At 42.8% G+C, this 26,256-nt stretch overlaps 1 protein-coding gene across 3 annotated transcripts in view; it reads right to left on the bottom strand.

The window, feature by feature from the left end:
- The window catches only part of CRIM1 (cysteine rich transmembrane BMP regulator 1), a 209,741-nt gene that overhangs the window by 3,083 nt on the left and 180,402 nt on the right, over nt 1–26,256 (bottom strand). For all 3 annotated transcript variants that reach the window (XM_082641894.1, XM_082641895.1, XM_082641896.1), the window contains 3 exons: nt 10,870–11,064; nt 4,072–4,194; nt 862–1,052 (listed from right to left, as the gene is read on the bottom strand). In XM_082641894.1, coding sequence (XP_082498020.1) covers nt 862–1,052; nt 4,072–4,194; nt 10,870–11,064 — 509 coding nt within the window. The remainder of the gene's footprint in view (nt 1–861; nt 1,053–4,071; nt 4,195–10,869; nt 11,065–26,256) is intronic.

The following is a 26,256-nucleotide window of genomic DNA, read 5'->3' as shown; positions in this document are numbered from 1 at the left end:
GGCAATTTACATATTTGTTGTAAGAAAATCAGAGGTAGGCTAACCATCTGACAGAAACTTTACGTGAAAGTGTTATTATCTGTATGATAAATTGGCTGTTTTCAATTCTTGAGGTTGTATATCTTTTTTCTTTAGTAAAAACCGAACTGCAAAAGGTAGAGTTAGTGTTCAAAGGAATTATGACTTATTTCCCTTCATGAAAATGAATTATTTCCTGCTTTTTAAAATAGGCACATTGAGGCCCTATGCATTTGTGTTGACAACAGACACATATTCTTTCCCCTGCAGTATGCAATCTGACTCACTCCACCTTGTCTGGTATTATTTCACACAGTCTCTTCATCGTTTGCTACCTTTCCCCTTTCTGCCTGCCTTGACACATCTCCCTGTCCTTTGGACTTCTGTACATTGTCATGATCTTTTAGCTCTCCTCTTGCCCTCTTCTGGGTGTTATCTCCCTAACCTTGTGATTTTTTTCTTCCTCTCCCAATTCTAAGTTGATAGATGATTGAGAAATACCAAGTGACCGAGTTTTAATTTCTAATATAAACAACAATCACTTAGGAATCAATCCAGGGGTATCTGCTTGTTTGAAAACTTTAAAGTAAATCCAGGAAATTGGATCTGTGAAAGGTCAGGATTCATTAACTGATGGATGACGGAGACTTGATCCAGCCATCTAGCCCAGGGCAAATACTATATATCTTGATCACCACAGCTTAACGTGCATTTGAAGCTACAAAGAGCAAAGTAAACACTTCACTGGCTAATAGAGAAGATATCAAGCAACTAAGGAAATCTAAGCATACAAGCTTTCCTAGTTTGATTGTTTAAGAGGCTGAAACTTGGTCAGTACAATACCTTAGTTGGTGTTCGATACCAGCAAAGCAGCGGTATCCACTGTTTCTTCTGATTGATGAACAGGAATGCTATTATAATAGAGAGGCCTATTATTATGGGAACCACAACTGAGGCAATGGAGTCCAGCGAAGAATCTTCTCCTGAGTGCAGCCTGTTATTATCTCTGTAATCTACCTGGAGGGGACCCATGTCTAGAAGAAAAAAAATTACAAGCATTTATTACCTAAACCAGGATTTTTAAGGATTATTTTAATTACACTGCAAATAGAGATCAGCAACGTGGTTTTATTGCTTCCTAGTACTTTAAGGCTAAAACATGATTAAAGTCTAATGTGGATCCAAAGAGCTCTTATGAGAGAGCAGAGCTCTTAGGGATGGATGTAAAAAAGAAAATATTAGGGTGAGAAGTTTTAGCAATTGGGCAAGATGATGCTGATTCTAGTAAAGAAAAAGACCTAGTAAAGAAAATAAGAAAATTCTTACGCAGACTTGAAAAAAAAGTGACTAGGGCTTCCCAGGTGGCGCAGTGGTTGAGAACCCGCCTGCCAATGCAGGGGACACGGGTTCAAGCCCTGGTCCGGGAAGATCCCACATGCCGTGGAGCAACTAAGGCTGTGCGCCACAACTACTGAGCCTGTGCTCCAGAGCCCGCAAGCCACAACTACTGAGCCCGTGTGCCACAACTACTGAAACCTGCGCACCTAGAGCCCGTGATCTGCAACAAGAGAAGCCACTGCAATGAGGAGCCCCCGCTCGCCACAACTAGAGAAAGCCTGCGCATAGCAACAAAGGCCCAATGCAACCAAAAATAAATAAGTAAATAAATTAAAAACCATTTTTTAAAAAAAGTGCCTAAAATTAGACTACTGAAAATATTTTGATTAATGTTAATAACCTTTATGGTCTTCTAAGATTTTGAAGCAGAAACATCAGCTTAGCTCCCCAAATAGGAGACTAGGACAAAGTATATGCTTCTACTTAGTAGTGTAATAGATAAGACTAATTAGTAGTGTACTCATAAAAACCAAGCCAGAATCAAGAGCTTGGTCTTTTGGTAATATTCTGGTTTACTGAGCTCTAAGCAAAAATGCCATACTTTTCATAAACTTGTTGAAAACTCACTGGACCTACTGGATCATTTTCCTGCCTTAGTTATTGTACAAGGGACGTTTAATTCTGCTCTTATAAATGGTTGTCTTTTTGTTCCTTTAAATAATCATTCTTGCAATGAACACTGCAGACAGAGATAACAAATTTAAATAGATACCAATCAGGAGCACTCTCTGAAGATTTCCTTATTTTTCTTTTCTTTTGTTTCAAATAAACCACTGTAGTCAGGATGTCTTTAAATGCCTCAAAGACCAGGTTAGCGAAAGATGCAGAACACACGCAATCAAAAGGACTTGCTTTTAAATTGTTTTGGAAACTCAGCTCATGAAGTAGAAGTAGCACAGCTTTGTGATGTTAATACTGTCTATAGTTTAAAACTCAGATTTTATTAATATCCTTCTATGTGTATGTGGGGGGACGAGAAGAAGAGACCCTTCCTAGTCATTTTAGAGAGGTAGATGGTAATACTTTATAGGAAGGGGGAAAAAAAGGGAACATATTTATCAGCATCAAGAAAAATGCCAAAGCGGGGAGTTCCCTGGTGGTCCAGTAGTTAGGACTCCGTCCGCACTTTCACTGCTGAGGGTGAGGGTTTCATCCCTGGCCAGGGAACTAAGATCCTGGAAGCCGTGAGGTGCGGCCAAAAAAAAAAGAGTAGTTTCTAATGCCAAAGGTAAAAGTAACATTTTTTTGATGAATTCAGGTTTTAAAAACACAATGAATAAAGAATGCATTTTCACCTTCCCACATTCCAAATGATATTGGAAGTGTTTTTAGGAATATATGTCATATAAGAAGATTAAAAAGTAAATTAAGGAAAATTTGGGGGAAAGGAAAATGAAGCTTCAGTTGATATCTGTTACAAAATTTAGTCCTTAAATTCTGCTTTGATGCAAAAAGCAGGCTGTAAAATTAGCTTTAAGCTTCCTAGCAGCCAAAGCAAAAATGGAAGTAAGCATCATCAATAAGATTCACAATGTCTTTAAGATTAAAACAAATCAGTTGCTTAGGAGAATCATAAATTTTCTTGCTACTGATATATGAAGAAATTTCTCCTCAGGGTCTTTGTAACAGAAATATTATGTAATACAGAGTCCTCAACGTAACATAATAAATATGGCTATTCTTATGACTAAAGCTCAGCATCCAGATCAGTATGTGGCAAAGAGTAGGCACTCATATTTGTTGACTGAATGACTGTAAACATAATGCTGAAGCACCATTCAGTCAGCAATTATATAAGGAGCCAAAACTTGGGTCCAGGAATCTGGTGCTCTGGTTGTCTGGCTTGATCCAAGCATAACACAATATCTAGAGTAACAGACCATTAATCTCTCAAGCAATGAATACTGCTTTTTCCAAAAGAAATATAAAAACAGTCTAACAGTGATTTTGAAAATGTCCTTGGAGTAGACAGGAGGCAGTACTGAGTCATGACGAAGAGCAAGCTTATACTCTTTTGATCAAGAGGACTACTCTTAGAGAGAAGGCAAGACTGACAGGAACTTGGCCTTGCTTTACCACTTAGCAGCTGAGAGGCAGAATAACATCTCTATTACACACGACTAAAAGGACAGAGCAAAGGGGAAAAAAAACAACAACACATGGACTAATAAGCCTGATGAGTGGAAAAGTCAACACATTAGTAACAAACTGAACTCCTCATGGAGTGAAAACTACCTGGAAGTAGAGGGTAACCTAATGCATAAATGCTTAGTACAGAATCCACAGGGACCAGTGAGTAATTTATTATTACTCTGCTTACAAAGTTTATTCACACACATACATTGGAGAAATGGCTTAGAAATTCCAGATACCAACCTCTTATGACCAGGGACATATTTCTTTCCATCATCATTAAGCCTCTGACCATGTGGGACCAGAAAAGAGGCATTTTACCCAGTTACCTGCAGACTTATTTCATCATCCTGTGTTGTTAAATATGTTACAGCCAAGCAGGTCTTTCTTGGAGTGGTTATTTGAACTTACTTGGGCACGTATTTTAAAAGGTTACCCAAAAGAAGTTTTGAAAATTAGAAAAAAAAGAAAAAAGTAAACCATACACAAGACTAGACAGATCTCAACTGAGTTGGCACTTACCTCTGGGGATATGGATAATGTCATTTTCACTAGGTGTGGGCCACAGGGGAACCTCCAGGTCAGTCTCTCCATGATGATTTGTCTTCTCAATGGGTATATTAGTTGGTTCCGGAACATACATTTCTAAAAGAAGGGGACATTTTTCATAAGATGATGGAGGGGCTCCTTACTGTTGACTTGTCTCCTCAATCCAAATGGACGGTGCATTCAATACAACACAACATGTCCTGGGACACGAAAGATCCAGTTTCCACCCTGACATCATTAATGCTACAGAGTTACTAGCTTTGTAGGGGTGGGAAACATGTCCTATAACGATTTTAAAAGACGGGAGAAGATTACTCCTCCACCTGGGTCAGAAGCTCTGCTTTTTCATGACAAACGCTGTTGGCTCTACAGATGATGGTCAAGCTGATGGTCACTGGCTGAAATGAAAGGATTTCTTTTACTTTCCATCTGTTAAATTATACTTTACTAACTTGCTCTTTAATAAATGAGTGTTGAATCATTTATATAAAATACATCACAGGAAGTGAAGAAGTTAAAGCATCTTCCATTCTTTATTCATTTCCCCTCCACTCCCTTCCCCTCAATGGGAATGGATGTTGGCAGACCTCATGAGGGGCTGCCCGATTTAAGTCTTAAATGTCTACTGTGTTATTCCTGGAACCATGTAGATTGGAAACTGATCTTGAGTAAACATTAGTATTATCTAACTCAATCATATAGACACTTTGGTCAACAAGATACTACAACATGAAACAAAACTGAGAAAAATGATATTCATTAATCTCCAATATCACGATTTTTTTTTTGAAGCCAAGTTCTAAAGGGACCAGTGAGAAAATCCAAAGCTTTCCTTGGTTCCTACATAAATATTTGTATATCCCTACTTCATCTGGCTAACAATAATTAGCCAACTTTTAAAAGAAATAATTCTCAAGAACCTCTGTTTTCAAAATATAACAACAGAAGTCAGCCTCAATCACGTACGTCGTGGCCAGGGCCTGCCATATTATTAACTGATTTTTATAATAAGGTTACCCAACATTGGTAATATGAATACTCACTAATATTCAGCCTAATTTAGTCCAAAATAAAATACATGAAATACGTTATATAAAAGTTAAAAGAAAATCCCCTCTGCTCACAGTGATCACTGTCTATCCCAAAGTTACCAGCCTTTCAAGAAGTGAGCTTTAAAAAGGATAAATCTGAGAGAAGGGACGAGTGATATAGAATAGAGTATGTGCTAAACTTCCACTGTGCGTTAACCGAGCACCTGCCAGGGAAATAAGTGTTAAGATGTTAAGAAATTGCCCAAGATTATGCACCCAGGGACCAGCAGAGCTGGGCTTCCAACCCAGTTCTGTGATTCCAAAGCCCAGGTCTTCCTATTGCCCCCAAGAATAAAGTCACTTTATCTTTTGCTTTTCTTACTTAAATTATAAGACCTCAAACACGGCAAGTAGTACACACTCTTAGAGTTTTGAAAGGTTCAACAGGTCTCTAAAAACTCTAGCAAAGAGAAGTTATTGAAAACATTTTCATTCACAGAAGCAGGGGTCTGAGTATAAACTAGTGATTCCAAACTTTTATCATATCTGAATCACCTGAGGAGCTTATAAAATGTGCTGACACTCACAGGTCCTGATTCAATAAGTCCGGGCTGGGTGGGTCTGGGGTGGGTGTGTGTAGGGATGGTGTTCAGCTCGCCCACTGAGACATCTCGATATGTGATACGAATTTCCTGGAGGAATTCCGGAAGAAAACCCCCTTGACGTTTACATGACACCTTTCAGTGCCGTGGCACCCTGAGCCCCTGCCCTGTCTGGTCCGGCGCACAGCCTTGAGCTTTCCTATCCCAACGGGGGCTGACCCGCCACTGCCTTCTGAGGCCTCGGGAGAAGAGGCTAACATGAGATCCATGCCGAAAACCTGTGAATGTCAGCAGCTCAGTGGCAAAGACGTCCTCTGTGGAGACTCCCAGGGCTGGGGTCCGTTCAGTTCAGCTCGGGGTCGTTCCTGAGTGACAGCAGCATGCAAGCAGCTCTGAAAGTCCTGTGCCTCATACCTGCCTACAGGCAGACTTCAGAGAAACCCCACAAACCACACAGACTGGACAGTGTGAGTGCTCTTCCCACAGGTGCTTAGAAAGGCTCTCCTTGGCAACAGACGGGAAAGTTGGAAGGGTCTACCGAGGATGGAGGAGGATGTCTTACGCAGTGATTGCTTCATCACCATTGTTCAGCAAATATTTTCCTATGTGGCAGGCACTGGCCTAAGCTTGGGGGATACAGTTGTGAGCAAGACCAGTCCTGCCCTCATGGGCCTCTCATGATGAGTTGTTACTTCTCACCGTCTGGCAGCTCATGGCCTGTCCTCTGGACCGGTTTGCTCCACTAAACTCAGTTCGGCTCTGATTAAAATCTACCCACGCCGCCTCCTCTATCATAAAATACTCAAAGCTCTAGTTCAGAGCCCTCAAGTCTAAGGGGAGAGGGTCGTTTCCCTTTGATGTGAACTTAAGAGGGAAGCCACCTCTGAGCAGTTTTGTCAAAAAGGATAAATCTTTCAGCAAAAAAACTGCTTGAAGAAACAAAAAGAAGTGTGGGTGCTGCTGTGTTTCCATGCCTAGGCCCAGGCCTGCCATGGCCAAAGACTGCATTCAACCCTAACTCTAAAATAAAACCCTTCCGGCATTTACTACAAGAGTCCTTTATAAAGCTGCTGGCATTGTGGATGACAGGGCCAGGGGAGTGACACAAAACTTTACCTGGCCAGGTGGCATAGATCACGGGCACTTGGTCACAATTAAAGAATTACAACTGGGGTCAGATTTGACCTGAACTTCAGAGGAACCTAAGACAACTTACTGGGGATGTATTTTACAGTCAGAGGCACCTGGCCCATTGTAAGAGCCACCCTTCTTAAAATGTCCTTTTCTGGATATGGGGCAGGGTGCTTGGGGCTTACATGGCGAGGACACCATTTTCTGGGAGATGGAACCATAAGTCAACTTAGGACTGGGGACTCCTGGGTCTTCTGCCAACTAGCTGCATGGCTTTGGATAATTCACTTAACTTTTCTGACCCTGTTTTCTATAAAATGGGACAAGTACTAACCAGCAAGTCAGTTGACAGGTCTGGTACTTGTATCCAAACATGGCAGAGGGGGAAAGTGCTTTGTAAGGGTGAGGCTGTTCAGAACGTTAGCTGATGTGCGTAGGGGACAAAGCCAAGCAGCTTGAGTTTTCCAGGTGAGAATCGGCAACCTGAAACTTCAGAGGGCCCAGGAGAAAAATGGGGCAGGAATCCAGGCTTCCTGGCGGGCCGGGCCACGCTTAATCAAATGTAAGGTGGCAGAGCTCGCCTGACTGCAAAATGTGCTGAGATAAGATGGAGAAATGATCCATGAATAATACATCAGAAGCAGAAGGGGGACTTAACAAATTATATTCCAACCCAAGAGTAACTGCTGACTGAGAAGTCACTGGAGAAATCGCTAGTTATGAGCAGGACGTTAGGGAAACCTGCACTCTTTCCTCCATTAAACTCGCAACAGAGGAGAGTGGTTCCCTCCACTCCTGCCGCCATCACCTGAATCTGGGTCCTAATCATCACCCACCTGGGACGTCTACAGTGCAAGTCACAGCTGTCCTGGCTTCCGGTCTCTCCCTGCTTCAGTCCTACAGATCACTGTGTGGCTCCCCAAAGCACCTCCATGATCTTGTGTTTCATCTGCTCAAAACTGAGCCACGAAGGACAAAGGACAAAATCTACCTCTCCAATTGACAGTTAAGGCCCTAAAAATCTTGACCAAAGTCATCCTCTCTGTCCTTTCCCGCTACTAGAACTCCCTATTCCAGGGGCATTTGGCCTTGACCTTTCTGTCTCAGGGTCTTTGGTCAGATGACCCTTTCACTCCAATTAAGAGAACCCACCTGTCTTTCAAGGTCTAGCTCAGTCCTTCAGTGAAAGCCCCCAAGACCTCCCTCTACTCCACAGGAAAATCCTATCTGTGAACCTAGCACTCTCGGTCTGTAGCTGGGCTGTGTGGCTGTCTCCAATTCACCCCCTCACCTTCTCTAGAAACCACTCTAAGTAGATTTTGCCGCCACCACTGTACGGAAATGGCTCTCATGACGACGACTAGGACGACGCTAAATGCACAGCAGTCAGTCCCTGCTTCTCTCCTGATGTCACCCCACAGCGCTCCTCCTACCCTCTCTCCATGTGGCTCCCACGTCATAGCTCTCTCAGTTTCTTCCCGTGTGGCAGGGGCTCGTTCTCTGTTTCCTCTGCCAGTCCCTCCCCACCTGCCCAGATCCCAGAGTTGGAGGGCTCCTGGGCTCAGTCCCAGGCTCCCTTTTCCTCTATATCCACTCACTCCTTGAGTGGCCTCGTCCGGTCTCAAGGCTTAAAAACCACCTGTGGCTGACAACGTCAAAGTTTATAGATCCATCTCCCATTTCTCTCCTGAACTCCAGATCAGACAGATTCACTGTCTATTCATTATCTCCCCTTAGATGTCCAATGGAGATTTCAAACTAAAAACTCCCCAAACCAAACTGATTTTACACCAGAGCTGCAACTCCGTGTTTTAGTCAAAAACATTATAGTCGTCCTTGGCATCTCTCTTCCTCTCACTCCTCACATCACGTTCAAATCCTATGGATTCTACCCTTTCACTAGAATCAGAACCCAACTATTTCTCCCACCTCCACAGCTACTGCCCCGGTCCAGGCCACACTCATCTCTCACCTGCATCACTGGCCTCTCTGCTTCCACTCCTGCCAAGTCACGTCCCATCACTCCTCTGCTCAAAATCCTCCAGAGTTTCTATCTTGCCTAATAAAATTCTAAAATCGCTCATGAGATCTCGTGTTTTGGCACACAGCTACTTCTCTGCTTTCCTCTAGGTACCCTCCCTGCTCACGGGGTCACATCCACACAACCTCCCTGCTTCTCTTTGAACGTTCATGGCATGTTCCCACCCCCTGGGCTTTTGTCCTGCCTATACCGCAGAGATTCTGCCTCTACCCCATGATTCCTGCCACTCTTCTGGGTCCCTTTATAAATGTCACCTAATCAGTGAGGCATTCCCGGATTATCAGAACATCCTGTCTCCTCTTCTGCCTAGCCCCTCCTCCCCCACCCCGGCCTCGCTATGTGTTTTCTCTGTGACCCTTATCCTCATCGTGTGCACTATTTACTGTTTACTTATGTGCTGCCTGTCTCTCCCTACGAAACCATCAGCTGTGTGGACGGGGACTTGGTGGATTCACCCTTGTCTCCCCAGGGCCTCGAGCAGTGCTTGCATAGGGTAGGCACGAAATGAATCTTGGTTGAATAAATAAGATCAAGTTTCACCATTTGAACTGCTCAAAGCATATTACTAGGAAAACTGGTATGAAACTTGTGAAACAGGTGAAATGTAATAGATAAAGCAACTCCAATGAGAAATACATGTTTTTCCTCATTTTTCTCATGCAAAACACTTAAGGATTTGTTTTTTCCCTATGTGGACAACGAGGGATACAACATCACAGAAGTGAACTTGTGACTCTTAATTTACACCTTAAACAAGGCCAAGGAGACTAAACTATGAAAAGCACCCAATAAGAGATGTGAAAAGGACTCAGCCTCCTGACCTGGCAGAATATCCCATCCTTTTTAGGGGATAAATGGGCATCTTTAGAAGTGCCCATTAGGGCTAGTTTGCACAACAGCTAAACAAAAGGCAAATGTATGCAGAGCTCAGTGAAACTCTTCGGGTTTAACTGGCTATCCCATTTTACAAGTGCACGGTGTAGGTGCCCTTCTAAGTTGCCCTGACTCCTAGCCCACTGTGCCGCACGGAGCAAGTCTCGAATACAATGCCGCAAGAAAACACAGAATCGAGGTGAACGTGGAGGGGCTCTTGACTTGCTCAGGACCTCTCTGGGCTCCTAGAGTGAGCCCTCCCTTTGGTCTGTGTGGTCTGGACTGCCTGTGAAGTCTGTGTGTTCAGGGCTTTAGATCTGGAACACTGCCCAGAGGCTGTCCTGCCGAGGGCTCAGGTCCTGCATTGCTGGGAACGAGGGGCAGAAAACAAAGGAGCTGTTTCGGCAGGAGACACAGACATGGAAACCAGGAGGAGGCCTGGGGGAGGATCTGGGCAGCTGTGGGGGCCTTAGGTGTGAAACTGGGAGGCGGATTACTGAGCTGACATGAAGGGTGAAATGTGGGGACAGACGCAGGCATGTGATTCTGCACCAGCCAGCTGGGGGCGTGCTCCGTGGCTCCGGTCTAGGTGGGAGGAGATGGGAAGTTCACGGGAGGGCTTGGGAGAAGGCTGCATGGGGTGGCCTGGGTACTACTGGAACTGATGAACCGAAGAAAGATTGGACCAGCATCGTATTCTTATTTAAATGCAGCTCTTCCATTCTAGTTCTGATAGATATCCACCTTAGAACAGCATTCCCTACTGTGTCCGATGATGGACCTTTTCTGCTAGGCTCGTCCAACACTGCACTAAAACTGTGCTACTCGGATACGGCAGGTGTCATTCACAGGTCTGTTACACCCATAAGGCCTACCACTTATGTTTAGAGAATGCAAGTCAGAAGAGAGCAATACTGGCATGGAACCAAAATCAGGCACTCACCTAGATGGTCACAGGCTCTCAAGTTACCCCCCAGGTCTCTGTTTGGGCCACAGGAGCTAAGGGATGGGTGGGGGAGGTTCTGAGTCTGTTCTAGCTTCCTTTTGAATCAACATCACAGCTTGAAAAGTGGCAGGGCAGCGGCTTAGATACCTGGGCACATTGGGCAGCAGCTCCCTTCCACGTTGATGGGCTCGACGCAGGGCAGCGGAGGGCAGCTGACGGTCGAGCAGAGGGTCTGGCCCTGCAGGCAGTAGCAGTGTGTGCAGCTGTCAATGTCCCAGCGCTCCTCATCAGCGTAGGCCTTCCCGCTGAAGTGGCACACCACCTTCTTTGGGATTGTGTCCTCTAGTGAAAAGAACGGCACATGGTTATGCACCAAACATAGGAGCACCTCAATACATAAGGCAAATACTAACAGCCATAAAAGGAGAAATCGACAGTAACACAATCATAGTAGGGGACTTTAACACCCCACTTTCACCAATGGACAGATCTTCCAAAATGAAAATAAATAAGGAAACACAAGCTTTAAATGATACATTAAACAAGATGGACTTAATTGATATTTATAGGACATTCCATCCAAAAACAACAGAATACACATTTTTCTCAAGTGCTCATGGAACATTCTCCAGGATAGATCACATCTTGGGTCACAAATCAAGCCTTGGTAAATTTAAGAAAATTGAAATTGTATCAAGTATCTTTTCTGACCACAATGCTATGAGACTAGATATCAATTACAGGAAAAGAGCTGTAAAAAATACAAACACATGGAGGCTAAACAATACACTACTTAATAACGAAGTGATCACTGAAGAAATCAAAGAGGAAATTAAAAAATACCTAGAAACAAATGACAATGGAGACACGACGACCCAAAACCTATGGGATGCAGCAAAAGCAGTTCTAAGAGGGAAGTTTATAGCAATACAATCCCACCTTAAGAAACAGGAAACATCTCGAATAAACAACCTAACCTTGCACCTAAAGCAATTAGAGAAAGAAGAACAAAAACATCCCAAAGTTAGCAGAAGGAAAGAAATCATAAAAATCAGATCAGAAATAAATGAAAAAGAAATGAAGGAAACGATAGCAAAGATCAATAAAACTAAAAGCTGGTTCTTTGAGAAGATAAACAAAATTGATAAACCATTAGCCAGACTCATCAAGAAAAGAAGGGAGAAGACTCAAATCAATAGAATTAGAAATGAAAAAGGAGAAGTAACAACTGACACTGCAGAAATACAAAAGATCATGAGAGATTACTATAAGCAACTCTATGCCCATAAAATGGACAACCTGGAAGAGATGGACAAATTCTTAGAAATGCACAACCTGCCGAGACTGAACCAGGAAGAAATAGAAAATATGAACAGACCAATCACAAGCACTGAAATTGAAACTGTGATTAAAAATCTTCCATCAAACAAAAGTCCAGGACCAGATGGCTTCACAGGCGTGTTCTATCAAACATTTAGAGAAGAGCTAACACCCATCCTTCTCAAACTCTTCCAAACAATATCAGAGGAAGGAACACTCCCAAACTCATTCTACGAGGCCACCATCACCTTGATACCAAAACCAGGCAAGGATGTCACAAAGAAAGAAAACTACAGGCCAATATCACTGATGAACATAGATGCAAAAATCCTCAACAAAATACTAGCAAACAGAATCCAACAGCACAGTAAAAGGATCATACACCATGATCAAGTGGGGTTTATTGCAGGAATGCAAGGATTCTTCAATATACGCAAATCAATCAATGTGATACACCATATTAACAAGTTGAAGGAGAAAAACCATATGATCATCTCAATAGATGCAGAGAAAGCTTTCGATAAAATTCAACACCCATTTATGATAAAAGCTCTGCAGAAAGTAGGCATAGAGGGAACTTTCCTCAACATAATAAAGGCCATATATGACAAACCCACAGCCAACATTGTCCTCAATGGTGAAAAACTGAAACCATTTCCACTAAGATCAGGAACAAGACAAGGCTGCCCACTCTCACCACTCTTATTCAACATAGTTTTGGAAGTTTTAGCCACAGCAATCAGAGAAGAAAAGGAAATAAAAGGAATCCAAATTGGAAAAGAAGAAGTAAAGCTGTCACTGTTTGCAGATGACATGATACTATACATAGAGAATCCTAAAGATGCTACCAAAAAACTACTAGAGCTAATCAATGAATTTGGTAAAGTAGCAGGATACAAAATTAATGTACAGAAATCTCTGGCATTCCTGTACACTAATGATGAAAAATCTGAAAATGAAATCAAGAAAACACTCCCATTTACCATTGCAACAAAAAGAATAAGATATCTAGGAATAAACCTACCTAAGGAGACAAAAGACCTGTTTGCAGAAAATTATAAGACACTGATGAAAGAAATTAAAGATGATACAAAGAGATGGAGAGATATACCATGCTCCTGGATTGGAAGAATCAATATTGTGAAAATGACTCTACTACCCAAAGCAATCTACAGATTCAATGCAATCCCTATCAAACTACCACTGGCATTTTTCACAGAACTAGAACAAAAAATTTCAAAATTTGTTTGGAAAAACAAAAGACCCCGAATAGCCAAAGCAATCTTGAGAACGAAAAACGGAGCTGGAGGAATCAGGCTCCCTGACTTCAGACTATACTACAAAGCTACAGTAATCAAGACAGTGTGGTACTGGCATAAAAACAGAAAGATAGATCAGTGGATCAGGATAGAAAGCCCAGAGATAAACCCACGCACATATGGCCAACTTATCTTTGATAAAGGAGGCAGGAATGTACAGTGGAGAAAGGACAGCCTCTTCAATAAGTGGTGCTGGGAAAACTGGACAGGGACATGTAAAAGTTTGAGATTAGATCACTCCCTAACACCGTACACAAAAATAAGCTCAAAATGGATTAAAGACTTAAATGTAAGGCCAGAAACTATCAAACTCTTAGAGGAAAACATAGGTAGAACACTCTATGACATAAATCACAGCAAGATCCTTTTGGACCCACCCCCTAGAGAAATGGAAATAAAAACAAAGATAAACACATGGGACCTAATGAAACTTCAAAGCTTTTGCACAGCAAAGGAAACCATAAACAAGACCAAAAGACAACCCTCAGAATGGGAGAAAATATTTGCAAATGAAGCAACTGACAAAGGATTAATCTCCAAAATTTATAAACAGCTCATGCAGCTCAATAGCAAAAAAACAAACAACCCAATCCAAAAATGGGCAGAAGACTTAAATAGGCATTTCTCCAAAGAAGATATACAGACTGCCAACAAACACATGAAAGAATGCTCAACATCATTAATCATTAGAGAAATGCAAATCAAAACTACAATGAGATATCATCTCACACCAGTCAGAATGGCCATCATCAAGAAATCTAGAAACAATAAATGCTGGAGAGGGTGTGGAGAAAAGGGAACCCTCTTGCACTGCTGGTGGGAATGTGAATTGGTACAGCCACTATGGAGAACAGTATGGAGGTTCCTTAAAAAACTACAAATAGAACTACCATATGACCCAGCAATCCCACTACTAGGCATATACCCTGAGAAAACCATAATTCAAAAAGAGACATGTACCAAAATGTTCATTGCAGCTCTATTCACAATAGCCCGGAGCTGGAAACAACCTAAGTGTCCATCATCGGATGAATGGATAAAGAAGATGTGGCACATATATACAATGGAATATTACTCAGCCATAAAAAGAAACGAAACTGAGCTATTTGTAATGAGGTGGATAGACCTAGAGTCTGTCATACAGAGTGAAGTAAGTCAGAAAGAGAAAGACAAATACCGTATGCTAACACATATATACGGAATTAAAAAAAAAAAAATGTCATGAAGGACCTAGGGGTAAAACGGGAATAAAGACACAGACCTACTTGAGAATGGACTTGAGGATATGGGGAGGGGGAAGGGTAAGCTGTGACAAAGCGAAAGAGAGGCATGGACATATATACACTACCAAACGTAAGGTAGATAGATAGTGGGAAGCAGCCGCAGAGCAAAGGGAGATCAGCTCGGTGCTTTGTGACCGCCTGGAGGGGTGGGATGGGGAGGGTGGGAGGGAGGGAGATGCATGAGGGAAGGGATGTGGGAACAGATGTATATGTATGACTGATTCACTTTGTTATAAAGCAGAAACTAATTAAAAAAAAAAAAAAAAAAAAAAGAACGGCACATGGTGGAGTCGCTCCATGTGACAAACACAATTTCTCATCATACTTGAGACATGAAGGGGAAAAGCTCTACACAATAGCAACATGCTCTAGGATTCCCAGAATTGGGTAAAACTTCCGCCTCCCCAGTCCCTACTGTTGTTTTCCTCTGCTCAGCGGAAGCCTCTGAACTCTCATCTTGTGGCCTGAACCTGATCAAGGGCCACTGAGGCTGACACAGGTGGTAACTATAACAACCAGCTGGGAATGATACCCATTGGCCAAGAGTCATTAGACTGTCATTGCAAAATATACAAACTTAATCATCACATGGCTGTTGAACATACCACATGAAGAAACTAAAACTGAAATACAAATAGGTAGGGAGACAGGATCAGAGGTTCTGTTCCATGGAAAGAAAGAAGAAGTCCAGCTGAGTATACTTATAGAAACAACTGAAGAAATTCCCATCTCCAGTTAATCTCTGTGTAAATGATGCAGGGCGATGATAAGGAATGACAATGGTCTGTCGCAGGGAACTGACAGGCCGCCTGTGCTCTCCCAGAAGGGAATCAGCATTGAGATAACCATTTCCTTCATTTTTCAGGGATGCTGGATGGATCTCCCTCTCAGTAACGAGGACATTCCTATTTCAAAAACAACCTCACTTCATTTCAATCCATTTTTTTTCCCAGCAAACTATGCTTCTTGAGAACTATATATATACATATATATATATATATATATATATTTTTTTTTTTTTTTTTTTTTTTTCAGTACGTGGACCTCTCACTGTTGTGGCCTCTCCCGTTATGAAGCACAGGCTCCAGATGCGCAGGCTCAGCGGCCATGGCTCACGGGCCCAGCTGCTCCGCGGCATGTGGGATCTTCCCGAACCGGGGCACGAACCCATGTCCCCTGCATCGGCAGGCGGACTCTCAACCACTGTGCCACCAGGGAAGCCCGAGAACAATATATTTTTAAGAGCTATTTTTTATGTATAAGAATTTACAGCTTAACACATTCTGCTTATCTTTTTTCTCCGTTCTCTCCTACCATCCTCACATCTTCCCTCTCCCAACCTTTTCCTTGAAAGTTCCTTTCTCTTTGATTCAACACCTTCTCCTGGTTTCTCTGAACTTACTAGTGGTCATATTCCCTCTACAGCTCAGAGTGAGGCCCAATGCCCAGCAAAGCAGCGATGGGGCCAATCAACGGAGAAACACAGGATGGGGGTGGGGCAGCCCCTCCCTGTCACTGGCCAGGCCAATAACTGGATGACTCCTACAAAGCTGGGGAAATTTTATGCTCAGATTCTATGGGCAGCTCCATTCACCACTGGTCACTAGTAAATGAAAAACGAGAAAGGCATCTGGAAGGAAAGTTCCTTAGGAAAGAAGTGGTGTCTTCTCCCTGGAAGGCACCCTGGAAGGTCTGAGAGGGGCAGTATTCACTGCCCAGGCACACAGAACGGAACCCACAATGCCTGAGGGGCAATGAGGAACATCTACATGCAGGGCGTCAGGACCCCAGCCTCTGCAGCCAAGCGCTCCCGGGCAGCTGGAACCACTCTGTAAAGACCTAACATGAAGCTTCCTGTTGAGCTTTTCCAGAGGAGGGTCAGAGGCAGAAATATCTGTCTTTGGAATCCACATTCTCTTCTTACCAATTACTCAAGCATATGCCCCTGACTAAATGGCACTAATAATGTCCTATGACTATAGGATTTTGTGTTTCCAAAGGTATGTCTTGGTCCATCGTGGAGTGTTATAAGTAAGCATGGAAAGGACTCTATGTCTAGTGTTAAAATGCATAATGTTTCCCAATGCATTTTCATTATTTCTCTCATTACTGTTGCTTGATGTTCAGCAAGGGATATTAAGCCATCACAGAAAGTTCTAGTTGTAAGCAGAAATTCTTTTTCATTGTCTATTTAAAAATGTACTTCACTGTATTTGTGAGTGTTCCACAGAAAGGGTTCTGGTGCACTGAATGTTAACCTTAAAACTCACTTGGAGGCTTTCACACCAAACTCATGGTAGAAGCTTTTGCTAATCTGAAATCCTTAGAGGAGGTGACTTCATTAAGATACCCAAAATGTACATGTCAAATGGATGAGTAGAATCATATAGTGAACTTAATTCAAGTAATATACTGACCTTGAGCCAACATGTCATTGAGGACATTAGATTTGCCATCAAATCTAGAGTCTATTATGCAGAGAATTCTTTATGAAAGAAAACAATTTCTTCATAAGGCAGTACTACTGATTATATTTCACATAAACCTTGTAACAGCTCATATGATGGACCAATGTCACAGCATAAAATTTGAGTAACGTATTACTGTGCAAGGACCTGGGAGAAGAGAAGGTTACACTCCCCACCCTATCTTGTCCATCACCTTCTCCTGTGCTTTTCCTCCCACAGGCATTTTGCCAGTTCTCTTCTTAGAGAAGAGGAGGAAGGGAATGAGAAAGAGGCACAGAAAGGATGAGGGGGCTTCCCTGGTGGTGCAGTGGCTAAGAATCCACCTGCAAATGCAGGGGACACGGGTTCAAGCCCTGGTCCGGGAAGATCCCATATGCAACTAAGCCCGTGCGCCACAACTACTGAGCCTGCGCTCTAGAGCCCGCGAGACACAACTGCTGAGCCCGTGTGCTGCAACTACTGAAGCCCGCGCGCCTAGAGCCCGTGCTGCACAACAAAGAGAAGCCACTGCAATAAGAAGCCCACACACCGCAACGAAGAGTAGCTCCCTCTCACCGCAACTAGAGAAAGCCCATGTGCAGCAACGAAGACCCAACACAGCCAAAAATAAATAAAGTAAATAAATTTATTTTATAAAAGGAGATAAAAATTTCCTTTGCCAGGAAAGAGGGTATATTTGTCAAATTTCCCCCAAACCACAAAAATAAAAGTAAAAAAAAAAAAAAAAAAAAAAGAGGATGAGGACTTCGTAATAAAAGAAATTCAAGTCAAGGCCAAGCACTGGTCTGTATTTTCTTAAGATCTAGGCAAAAACACTTATTACATCTTAAGATATTAAATCAATGCTAATATTTGTGAAGTTAAAACTATCTATAAAATTAAGGTATTAAAAATAGTAATTATGTGTTAAACATTATAAAGACATTCATTCACTTACTCTACAAACTTTTATCATCAGTGGGAAAAAAGGCAGGACCAGGACCCTGACCCAGAGGACTGAGCAGAAGTGGTGGAGACAGGCTGGCGACCAGGACTCTCACCAGGTACCACGCAGCAGCCACAGTGCTGTGAATTCAATGCGGAGTTGGACAACACAACATGGAGGGTGAAGCACCTGTCTGCTGGGGGAACTGGGAGAGGCTTCACCCAGGATTTAGTGCTTTAGTTTTACTTCGAGGGATGAATAGAAGATAAAGAAGCTGGAAGGAAGGACACTGTAAGTAGACGGTGGTGCATCCACCGGTTTGCCATGTTGGAACGGCAGTGAGAGGTGTGAGGGCCACATGCAGGATGGCTGGAGATGAAGTTGGGATCAGATCGTAAAGGGCCTTGAAGAACAGTGACAGATTCAGAGCCTTCCTGCAGTGGAGGGGACGGGCCTTATCAGCTTTGTGTTCAAGAAGAGAACTCTGGAATATGACAATGTGGAAGACTAAACAGGGTTAGGAAGACGGGGACGCTGTTCACCGGGATGTGTTACAGGCCTGGATTAACGCAGAGGTGGAGGTGGAAAGGCAAGGCTAGGTTTGAGAGCTATTACTGAGAAACAGCGGTCAGGATATGGACAGTGAGGGGGGTGGAGGTGTGAAGGACAACCCTGTTTCTTGCAATGGGAGGTGATGCAGAGGTAATTCCAATATATGAGTCACTTTCCTGCTTTAACAAATAAACAGCTGGTGAGCCTGTCAAGGACCTGGTCAAGCCTTATCAAACCAGATATTCCAATGGGTCAATCAGAGCTGCAGCGGTTGACCTTCAAACTCTTAGCCTTTCTGTGTGAACATGACCATGAAGTTGCCTCTAGGATAGAACTGATTTGGGGCTCAACAAGGTAAAAGGGAACACATTTTAGTCACCAGTGGTGAGAATGTGGGGTAACAGGCAAAACTGGCAGTATCCCTCATGTATCCTTAAAAACATTATACTTCTTTGATCCAATAATCTATTTCTAGTCAGCTATCCCAAGGAAATAATTAGAAAAGGCCTAAAGTAAGTTGTTTATGTAGATGTTCATCACAATATTATTTATAATAGCAAGATATTGGGGGAAAAAAACCTGTGTCCAACAATATGGGATATTTTAATGACTCGATACAATCATAGGAGAGAATATTATGCAGCTGTTAAAATGCATCATGTATAGTATAAGTTCAACCACGTAAAGTGGAAAATTTAAAACGGTCTGGAAAGAAACGAAAATGTTAACAGTAACTTAGAATCAAGGGTGAATTTTTCTCTTTAACTTTTCTTTTGCAATGAATATGAGTTACTCTTGATAAGGCAACAATATTAAAATGATGATTTCAAACAGGTATGTGCATGCATTATCAACCTCCCCTCCCATCCCCTACATACATACACACACACACACACACACACAGAGAAAAGCTTAGTCTGAGCCTGGTTCTAAAGAACCTGGTCATGCGGTGTGGTGCTTTCTGAATGCCACTGACCCACTCTGAAGAATTTCAATGGTCTGCAAGAAAATAAAACCACAGAAGACATGCCAGAGAGCAAATGCTGAGCTACAGCATAATGTAGTGTCTATGCAACTACTCATCCAGTAATTGTATGAGATCACTGTCCCAAAGAGTATTTATAAAATGATAAAAGAGGGAGAGTAACTACTCTGGATGTCCTGGAGACAGTAGGTTGAACCAAGAACTTCGACGACATATTAGATGAAATTGAAGTTTCTCATTTGATTTTGTTATAAAAATAAATCTTTTTCTAAATTCAATGAAGATTAAGAGTTCAATCGAGTGCAGCAATATGACAAAGAAACAGTGAAACCCATTCAGTGGGAGCCGCACAGAGATACTGCAGCAGACTCTGCACACAGCTGTGGAGCTGGAGTCTGATCAGTGGGGCCCCAGGAGATTCAGGGGCCATAACGAAGCTCTTTCCCTCCAGGGAGGGGCTGACCACCATGGACCCAACTTCCAGGTGCTTCTACCAAGTTAGCTCTATTCCATTCAAGCTCTCCTCATCAGACTACCGTGGAAACATCTCACCTTCAACTTCACTTCATTTTCAACGGAATTAACTCTGACTTGAGATCAGGAAGCTATCTTTTCAGGTTTAAACAACTGGGGGGTGGGGAAGGGGTGGGTAGAGCACAGAGGCAGATGCCAATCAATCGCTGGTTGAAAGCAGGGGCCGAAAGAATGAGTCTCTCGCTGGAGGTGGCACAGAGGGCAAAAGGGACCAGTGGCCCCAAAAAGACCTTGTAAAGGGACCTGATTATAGGAATGAGGTATCTCAAGGTCTGCCCAGAAGTCTAAAACCAGTGTTTAGGCTCGTGTGCAGAGCTCAGCTGGACCACAGCAAGATCTCAGATCTGCATGATCAGCACTCTCACAGCTGATCTCCTTACAGACTGGAGGTCAGAGGACGCAGGTGGTAGAGGCAAGAGGGATGGTTCTGAAAGAAGGATCCAGGGCCAAGCACCGAAGAAGAGAACCAGCATCTGCTCAGCATCCATGGTACCCAGGCGCTGTGCTCAAGAGCCTCACATGGTTCAGCCTCATGGCAACTCTCTGAGGTAGGGCTGTCTATCCTACTCTTGGGGAAACTCAGGTTCAGCGAGGGGAAGGAACCTGATGTAACCAAGCCAGTAGGCGGCGGAGCCGGCATCTCCTCCTGGCTCCATCTGACTGCAAAGCCCACATTCTTTGCCTTGAGCTCTACCTAACAGCTCCCTTTCTTACCCTCCCAGGAATACACAGAGCCCGCTTCATGTGGCCTCAACTGTGCCTGGGCCTCTCTGGAACAGTGGACAACTGTTTGGCTATCCAGCTTTTTCAGGTGGAGGCCAAGCTGGATCCAATGTGTGACCAGGGTTGAGCCACAATTAGCACTGGACGTTTTATGTCAGGGTCAGCTGGCTTGAGGACGTGGACTTCAATCCATGACAAGCCCCATTTCAGAGTTGGCAACAGTTTTCGTGATATCTCCACATCTGATTAGTCTGAGTCGCAGTATCAATATATTTCATAAGTCAAGTTTGTTTCTTCAAACATGCTTTAAAACAAAGCCACATTTAAGACATGGGTTGGTCACCACACTCTGTGGAATTTTCATGTGAAATAAATGAGGACTCCTTTTTGTAAAAGCCTTGACTAATTTTTTCTGGGGTGGCTGCTATGTGGCCCAGATTAGACTAGATTAGATTTTATTACTTAGATTCTAGTTAATGAGGCTTTTTAGAAACATCTTTTCTTTTGACCAAATTTCATCTGAAAAGCCAGTGATCTAAACAGAGGCCTGAAAGTATGTTGTGAATTTCAGTTGACTGATGGATCCCGGTGCCCCTATTTCTTTTTTTTTTAACTGAAGTATAATTGATTTACAATGTTGTGTCAATCTCTGCTGTACAGCAAAGCGACTCAGTTATACACATATATACATCCTTTTTTAAAAAATTTATTTCACTTATTTATTTTTGGCTGTGTTGGGCCTTCGTTGTGGTGCACGGGCTTCTCATTGCAGTGGCTTCTCGTTGCGGAGCATGGGCTCTAGGCACGCAGGCTCAGTAGTTGTGGCTGGTGGGCTCTAGAGCACAGGCTCAGTAGTTGTGGCACATGGGCTTAGTTGCTCCACGGCATGTGGGATCTTCCTGGACTAGGGCTCGAACCCGTGTCCCCTGCATTAGCAGGCGGATTCTTAACCACTGCACCACCAGGGAAGCCCTATACATCCTTTTTTAATATTCTTTTCTGTTATGGTGTATCACAGGATATTGAATATAGTTCCCTGTGCTATACATTAGGACCTTGTTGTTTATCCATTCTAAATATGATAGTTTGCATCTACCAACCCCAAACTCCCAGTCCATCCCTCTCCCTCCCCCCTGCCCCCCTGGGCAACCACAAGTCTGATCTCTATGTCTGTGAGTCTGTTTCTGTTTTGTAGATAGGTTCATTTGTGCCATATTTTAGATTCCACATATAAGTGAGATCATATGGTATTTATGTTTCTCTGTCTGACTTCACTTAGTATGATAATCTCTAGTTGCATCCATGTTGCTGCAAATGCCGGTGCCCCTATTTCTTACACGCTCATTTCTTTTCCTGGATGGACCACTTCCTCCCATGGCACATTTGGGTCAATCTGAGAATGCTCTGTCAGAAAATTTTAGAAATGACTTGGTTTACAGGAAGACATTCTGGCTAATCTACCCAATTTGCAGTTCTAAATAATAAACTAATGAAGTCATTGTAGTTTTGGGGGAAAAACAGCATAGTCTAATTGAAAATCCATATAAAAGCATTTTAAGGTTTAAGGCTGAAGAGGGATGCAGAAATAGAGATGGGGGAACTGTCCAACTAAAAGTAACCTCAACAGTTTATATTTGGTTATCGAGTGGGCTGTCCATTTCATTCTGACTGTGGTATTCATCACTCCAACTGGTTGCTTATGCTGACAGTGACATTAGGTTTATTCTTCAATACCTAATGATAATCATAACTTCCACTTACTGACTGCCTACTATGTACTGGGCATGGTGCTAACCAAGCGTTTTTTTTTTTTCTTTTTCTTTTTTTGGCTGTGCCACATGGCTTGTGGGGTCCTAGTTCCCCGACCAGGGATTGAATCCGGACCCTCGGCAGTGACAGCAGAGTCTTAACCACTGGACCACCCTAACCAAGCATTTTTCACAAGTCAATTCCACATGCTCTCCACAGGCCAATGGAACAGGGTGTTATTTGAATTCCACAGAAAACCAAGGCACAGGGAGAGTAAGTAACTTGCCCAAAACGCATGGCTAGGAAGTGGCAGGGCCAGGACGGAAACCACACACACCTCCACAGTCCCCACACACTGTCTGCCTGCCTCGTCCCCAGTGGGATAACCTCAGAGAGCTCCATGTTCCTGGGTAAGGATCTGGGCCACACAAACAAAAGTGGTTACTCCTCACTGACTCTGGAGAATGGGTGCTTAGACTTCCTACCCCTTACATTTGTTGGGGCTCAAGGTCTTTGCCTTCAGAGGCAGATTACCCTTCAACCGACTGCATCAGACATCTGCACAATCCTATCAAGGAATGGAGATATAGTGGTTATTGAGGACTTGTGGTTCTTCTCAGGCAGATTTCTGTTTAACACTCCTCTCTCTTCTCAAGGAAGAGGATTCGAGAAGAATGTTCCAAGGAAAATATGAAGTATGACACTAATATAATAAGGTTCATTTTTAAAACAAACACATCCGGAGTTACCTACCCAAACACATGTGATCCCTTTCTACACAGTCATTGTTGAGGGCTATAAACGTACTCTGGCGATATTGCCCCTGCTTCACACGGCTTTGGAATTTTCCTTTTGCAATGACATCCAGAGCCAAATTTTGAAACAGGCAAGGAAGACGGTCACTATTTTATGGCCACTCCTGGGTTTAGATCAGCTTTGGTATTTGGTTCCCTCAGCTCTGGCCTCTATCTTATCCATCAGATCGGCTTGAAATGACTTTTGGCCTCTATCAGAAACAAAGTCCCTCCCTGCTAAAGGATGGAGGTTTACTGCTGCGTCATTCTCAGCATCGTGTGTCAAGGGCCTGGAGCACTCATGCCCATAGCTCCTCAGGCAGGCCAGCCATTTAACTCCTGCAGCGCTCAGACATATGTCTTATATTTTTGGATTCAAAAAGAAGCAATATTATCTTGCACCATGTTTGACTACAATAAAAATATGTGATCTCTTTCAGTGATAGAGTTTGGAAAACTCAGCGTGGTTTTTCCTTTTTTTCCTTTTCCTCAATTCTGGTTATCTGAAAGGGCTGAGGAAGAAGTGGCAAGGCCTTGAAATGTTAACTCCTTTCGAGCTGACCTCTCCACCTGTCTGAACCTCACTATCTTACTTCTTTTTAAGATAAGAAGAGGCTTACCAGGCTATTAAAAGTTGGACTTTGCTTTTACTCTTGAGCTATTTTACTAATTACACCATAAAGCTAATTAACAGTAAAACCCGGATACTAGAATCATGTCGTTTTCTTCCTCTATAAAAATCCAATTATTTCAGGAGTCACTGATGTAGTAGCTCAGGCCTTGCTCTGAATCTGACCATGATGAAAAAAAGGCATTTCCAGATTCCCCACCCTCTTTGCTCTGTGAAAGGTTTTAAAACCTAAAATCCACTAGAATCTACATTACAGTTGGACTTTTCCGCTTCTACCAGGAGACAATGTTCCTGCATAGATAGTTCAGGTTCTAACTCTGGTTGTGATGGCCATGAAGTCAGCGTCTTGGTGTGGGAGTAGCTTCCGGGGAGGAAGTTCGGCAACTTTAGAAATTGCATCAGTCCTTCCAAATCTCCAACGTACTATTTAGAGACCTGGAAAGTCATTTACTCTGGGATGCTCGTGGCCAAGAAAGTAAATGCAGCTCTTACTCTCAGAGTAAGTCCCCCTGCAGAACAATCCAGCGCAGTTGTGCAGTGGGTGCTCGTTCTCTCTGCACATTGCTGTAGAGACCACCATTCTAAACACTGGGGGTGCAGTGGTGCACAAGGCAGGTGGGGGTCTCTGCCCTCGGGGAGATGCTCCTGGATCCAGAGGATCTCCTCAGCTCTGTGTGATTTCAGTTCAAAACAGATGTGCCAAATGATTTGAAAAAAACTGTGCAAACTGCAGGCCCTGCTAGTAATATTATACTTCAAATCAGTTTAAGTTTGAGGTTCGAGAGATTTTAAAGAAAACTTTCGTGCAGTCATTTAGGCAGGTGGAGAAAGGTACCAGGTACACTATGGGTAACACAAGACTTAGAAGAGAGAGTGAGAAAGGCAGCCAAGTGTTTCCACTGACACGGCTGACTTGGGTAAGTATAGAGGAAGTGCTTTTTAAAATTTTGGCTTATGACTGTAACAATGCATTACAAATACTCTCTAACTCCCACAAAGGAATGAGATGCTACTATTACCTTATACTTTATTTTCTCTTAGCTGACAAGACACTGTGATCCCTGGCCTCGTGATATCCTCTGTATTTTTATATCCCAAGTTGGGCACATTCAGGGCACAAACTCCACGATCGAGGATCAATGGAACGTGGGTGCCTCCTGTTTGAGAAACCAGCTTTTACTTTTTTTACATAAAGTGGAGACAAACAGAAATCAGAATGAAGAAGGAATCTGAGCAAATAAGCAAGCAGGTCACTAAGAAGTGGACAGAGATTTGCAGACATAGAAGAGGACAACTGATTTTGAATGTGCTGGCTCGCTGGACCTCCACAGACTGGAAAAGAATATAAAAGCGGAACTCAACTGAAGTCTTACTAAAAACAGACGCAGGTGGCCTAGGCAATTTCAGTGAGGCAGAGATCTAATACACAGTCATTTTATCAGCAAATGTTTAGAGTTTTTTGCCTAAAAATGCAAAAAAGACTTTATTGATTAACCTCAAAAATTGCATACTTTATCTTACAACTTTTAGCTTCTAATAAATAAAACATCTGCTCTTAATTCACTTATATAAAAAGAAAAAACTGAGACAAATGTTGCCATGTAGGCTGACTCTTACTTCCATATAATGTCTTTTCTTTCTTTCTTTTTTTTAGCAGAGAAAGGTTTATGGCAGGGCCAAGCAAGGAGAACAGATGGCCTGTGCTCAGAAACCCCAAACTCTACAATGTCTTAACTGCTGTAAAGGCAGATCTGACCACAGTTTTAAGACTTTTCTTGAAAGTCCCATTTTTGCTTTATTTTATTCTATTTCTGGGACAGGAGTCCAGGTCTCTTTATAAAGGCGAAAAGAGCCTTTTACGTTTCTTCAACATACTGGAAAGAACAGGTGATGACACAGGGTTCCAAGCTAATAAGAGAAATTATAAACTTCCCTGAGTTCCACCAAGAGAAATCTCACCAAACTGATAAGCATAGTAACTTCTGGCTGATTCCTACTTCATGCAAAGAGGATGGACTTTCTCAGTAATAGAACTTATTAATCTTTGTATTAAGCATCTGTTATGGGTTGATTAAGCACTTCATGGATAGAAGTTCAAGGAAACATTCCATTTCCAACTTGATAAAGAGTATAAAGACTGACTCTTACATAGGCTAAGAAAACTTTGAGGTAGAAGCCCAGCATGGCCAATTTCTGCACCAGAGGAGTTTCTGCACCTACAGGAGGTGGTTCATCCTGTCACAGCCCAAGA

Source organism: Mesoplodon mirus (assembly GCF_964341445.2).
Source record: "Mesoplodon mirus genome assembly, chromosome: 14".
Taxonomy (NCBI): Eukaryota; Metazoa; Chordata; class Mammalia; order Artiodactyla; family Ziphiidae; genus Mesoplodon; species Mesoplodon mirus.
The sequence above is the reverse complement of the archived record's forward strand: the minus strand, read 5'-3'. Positions and strand labels throughout refer to the sequence as shown.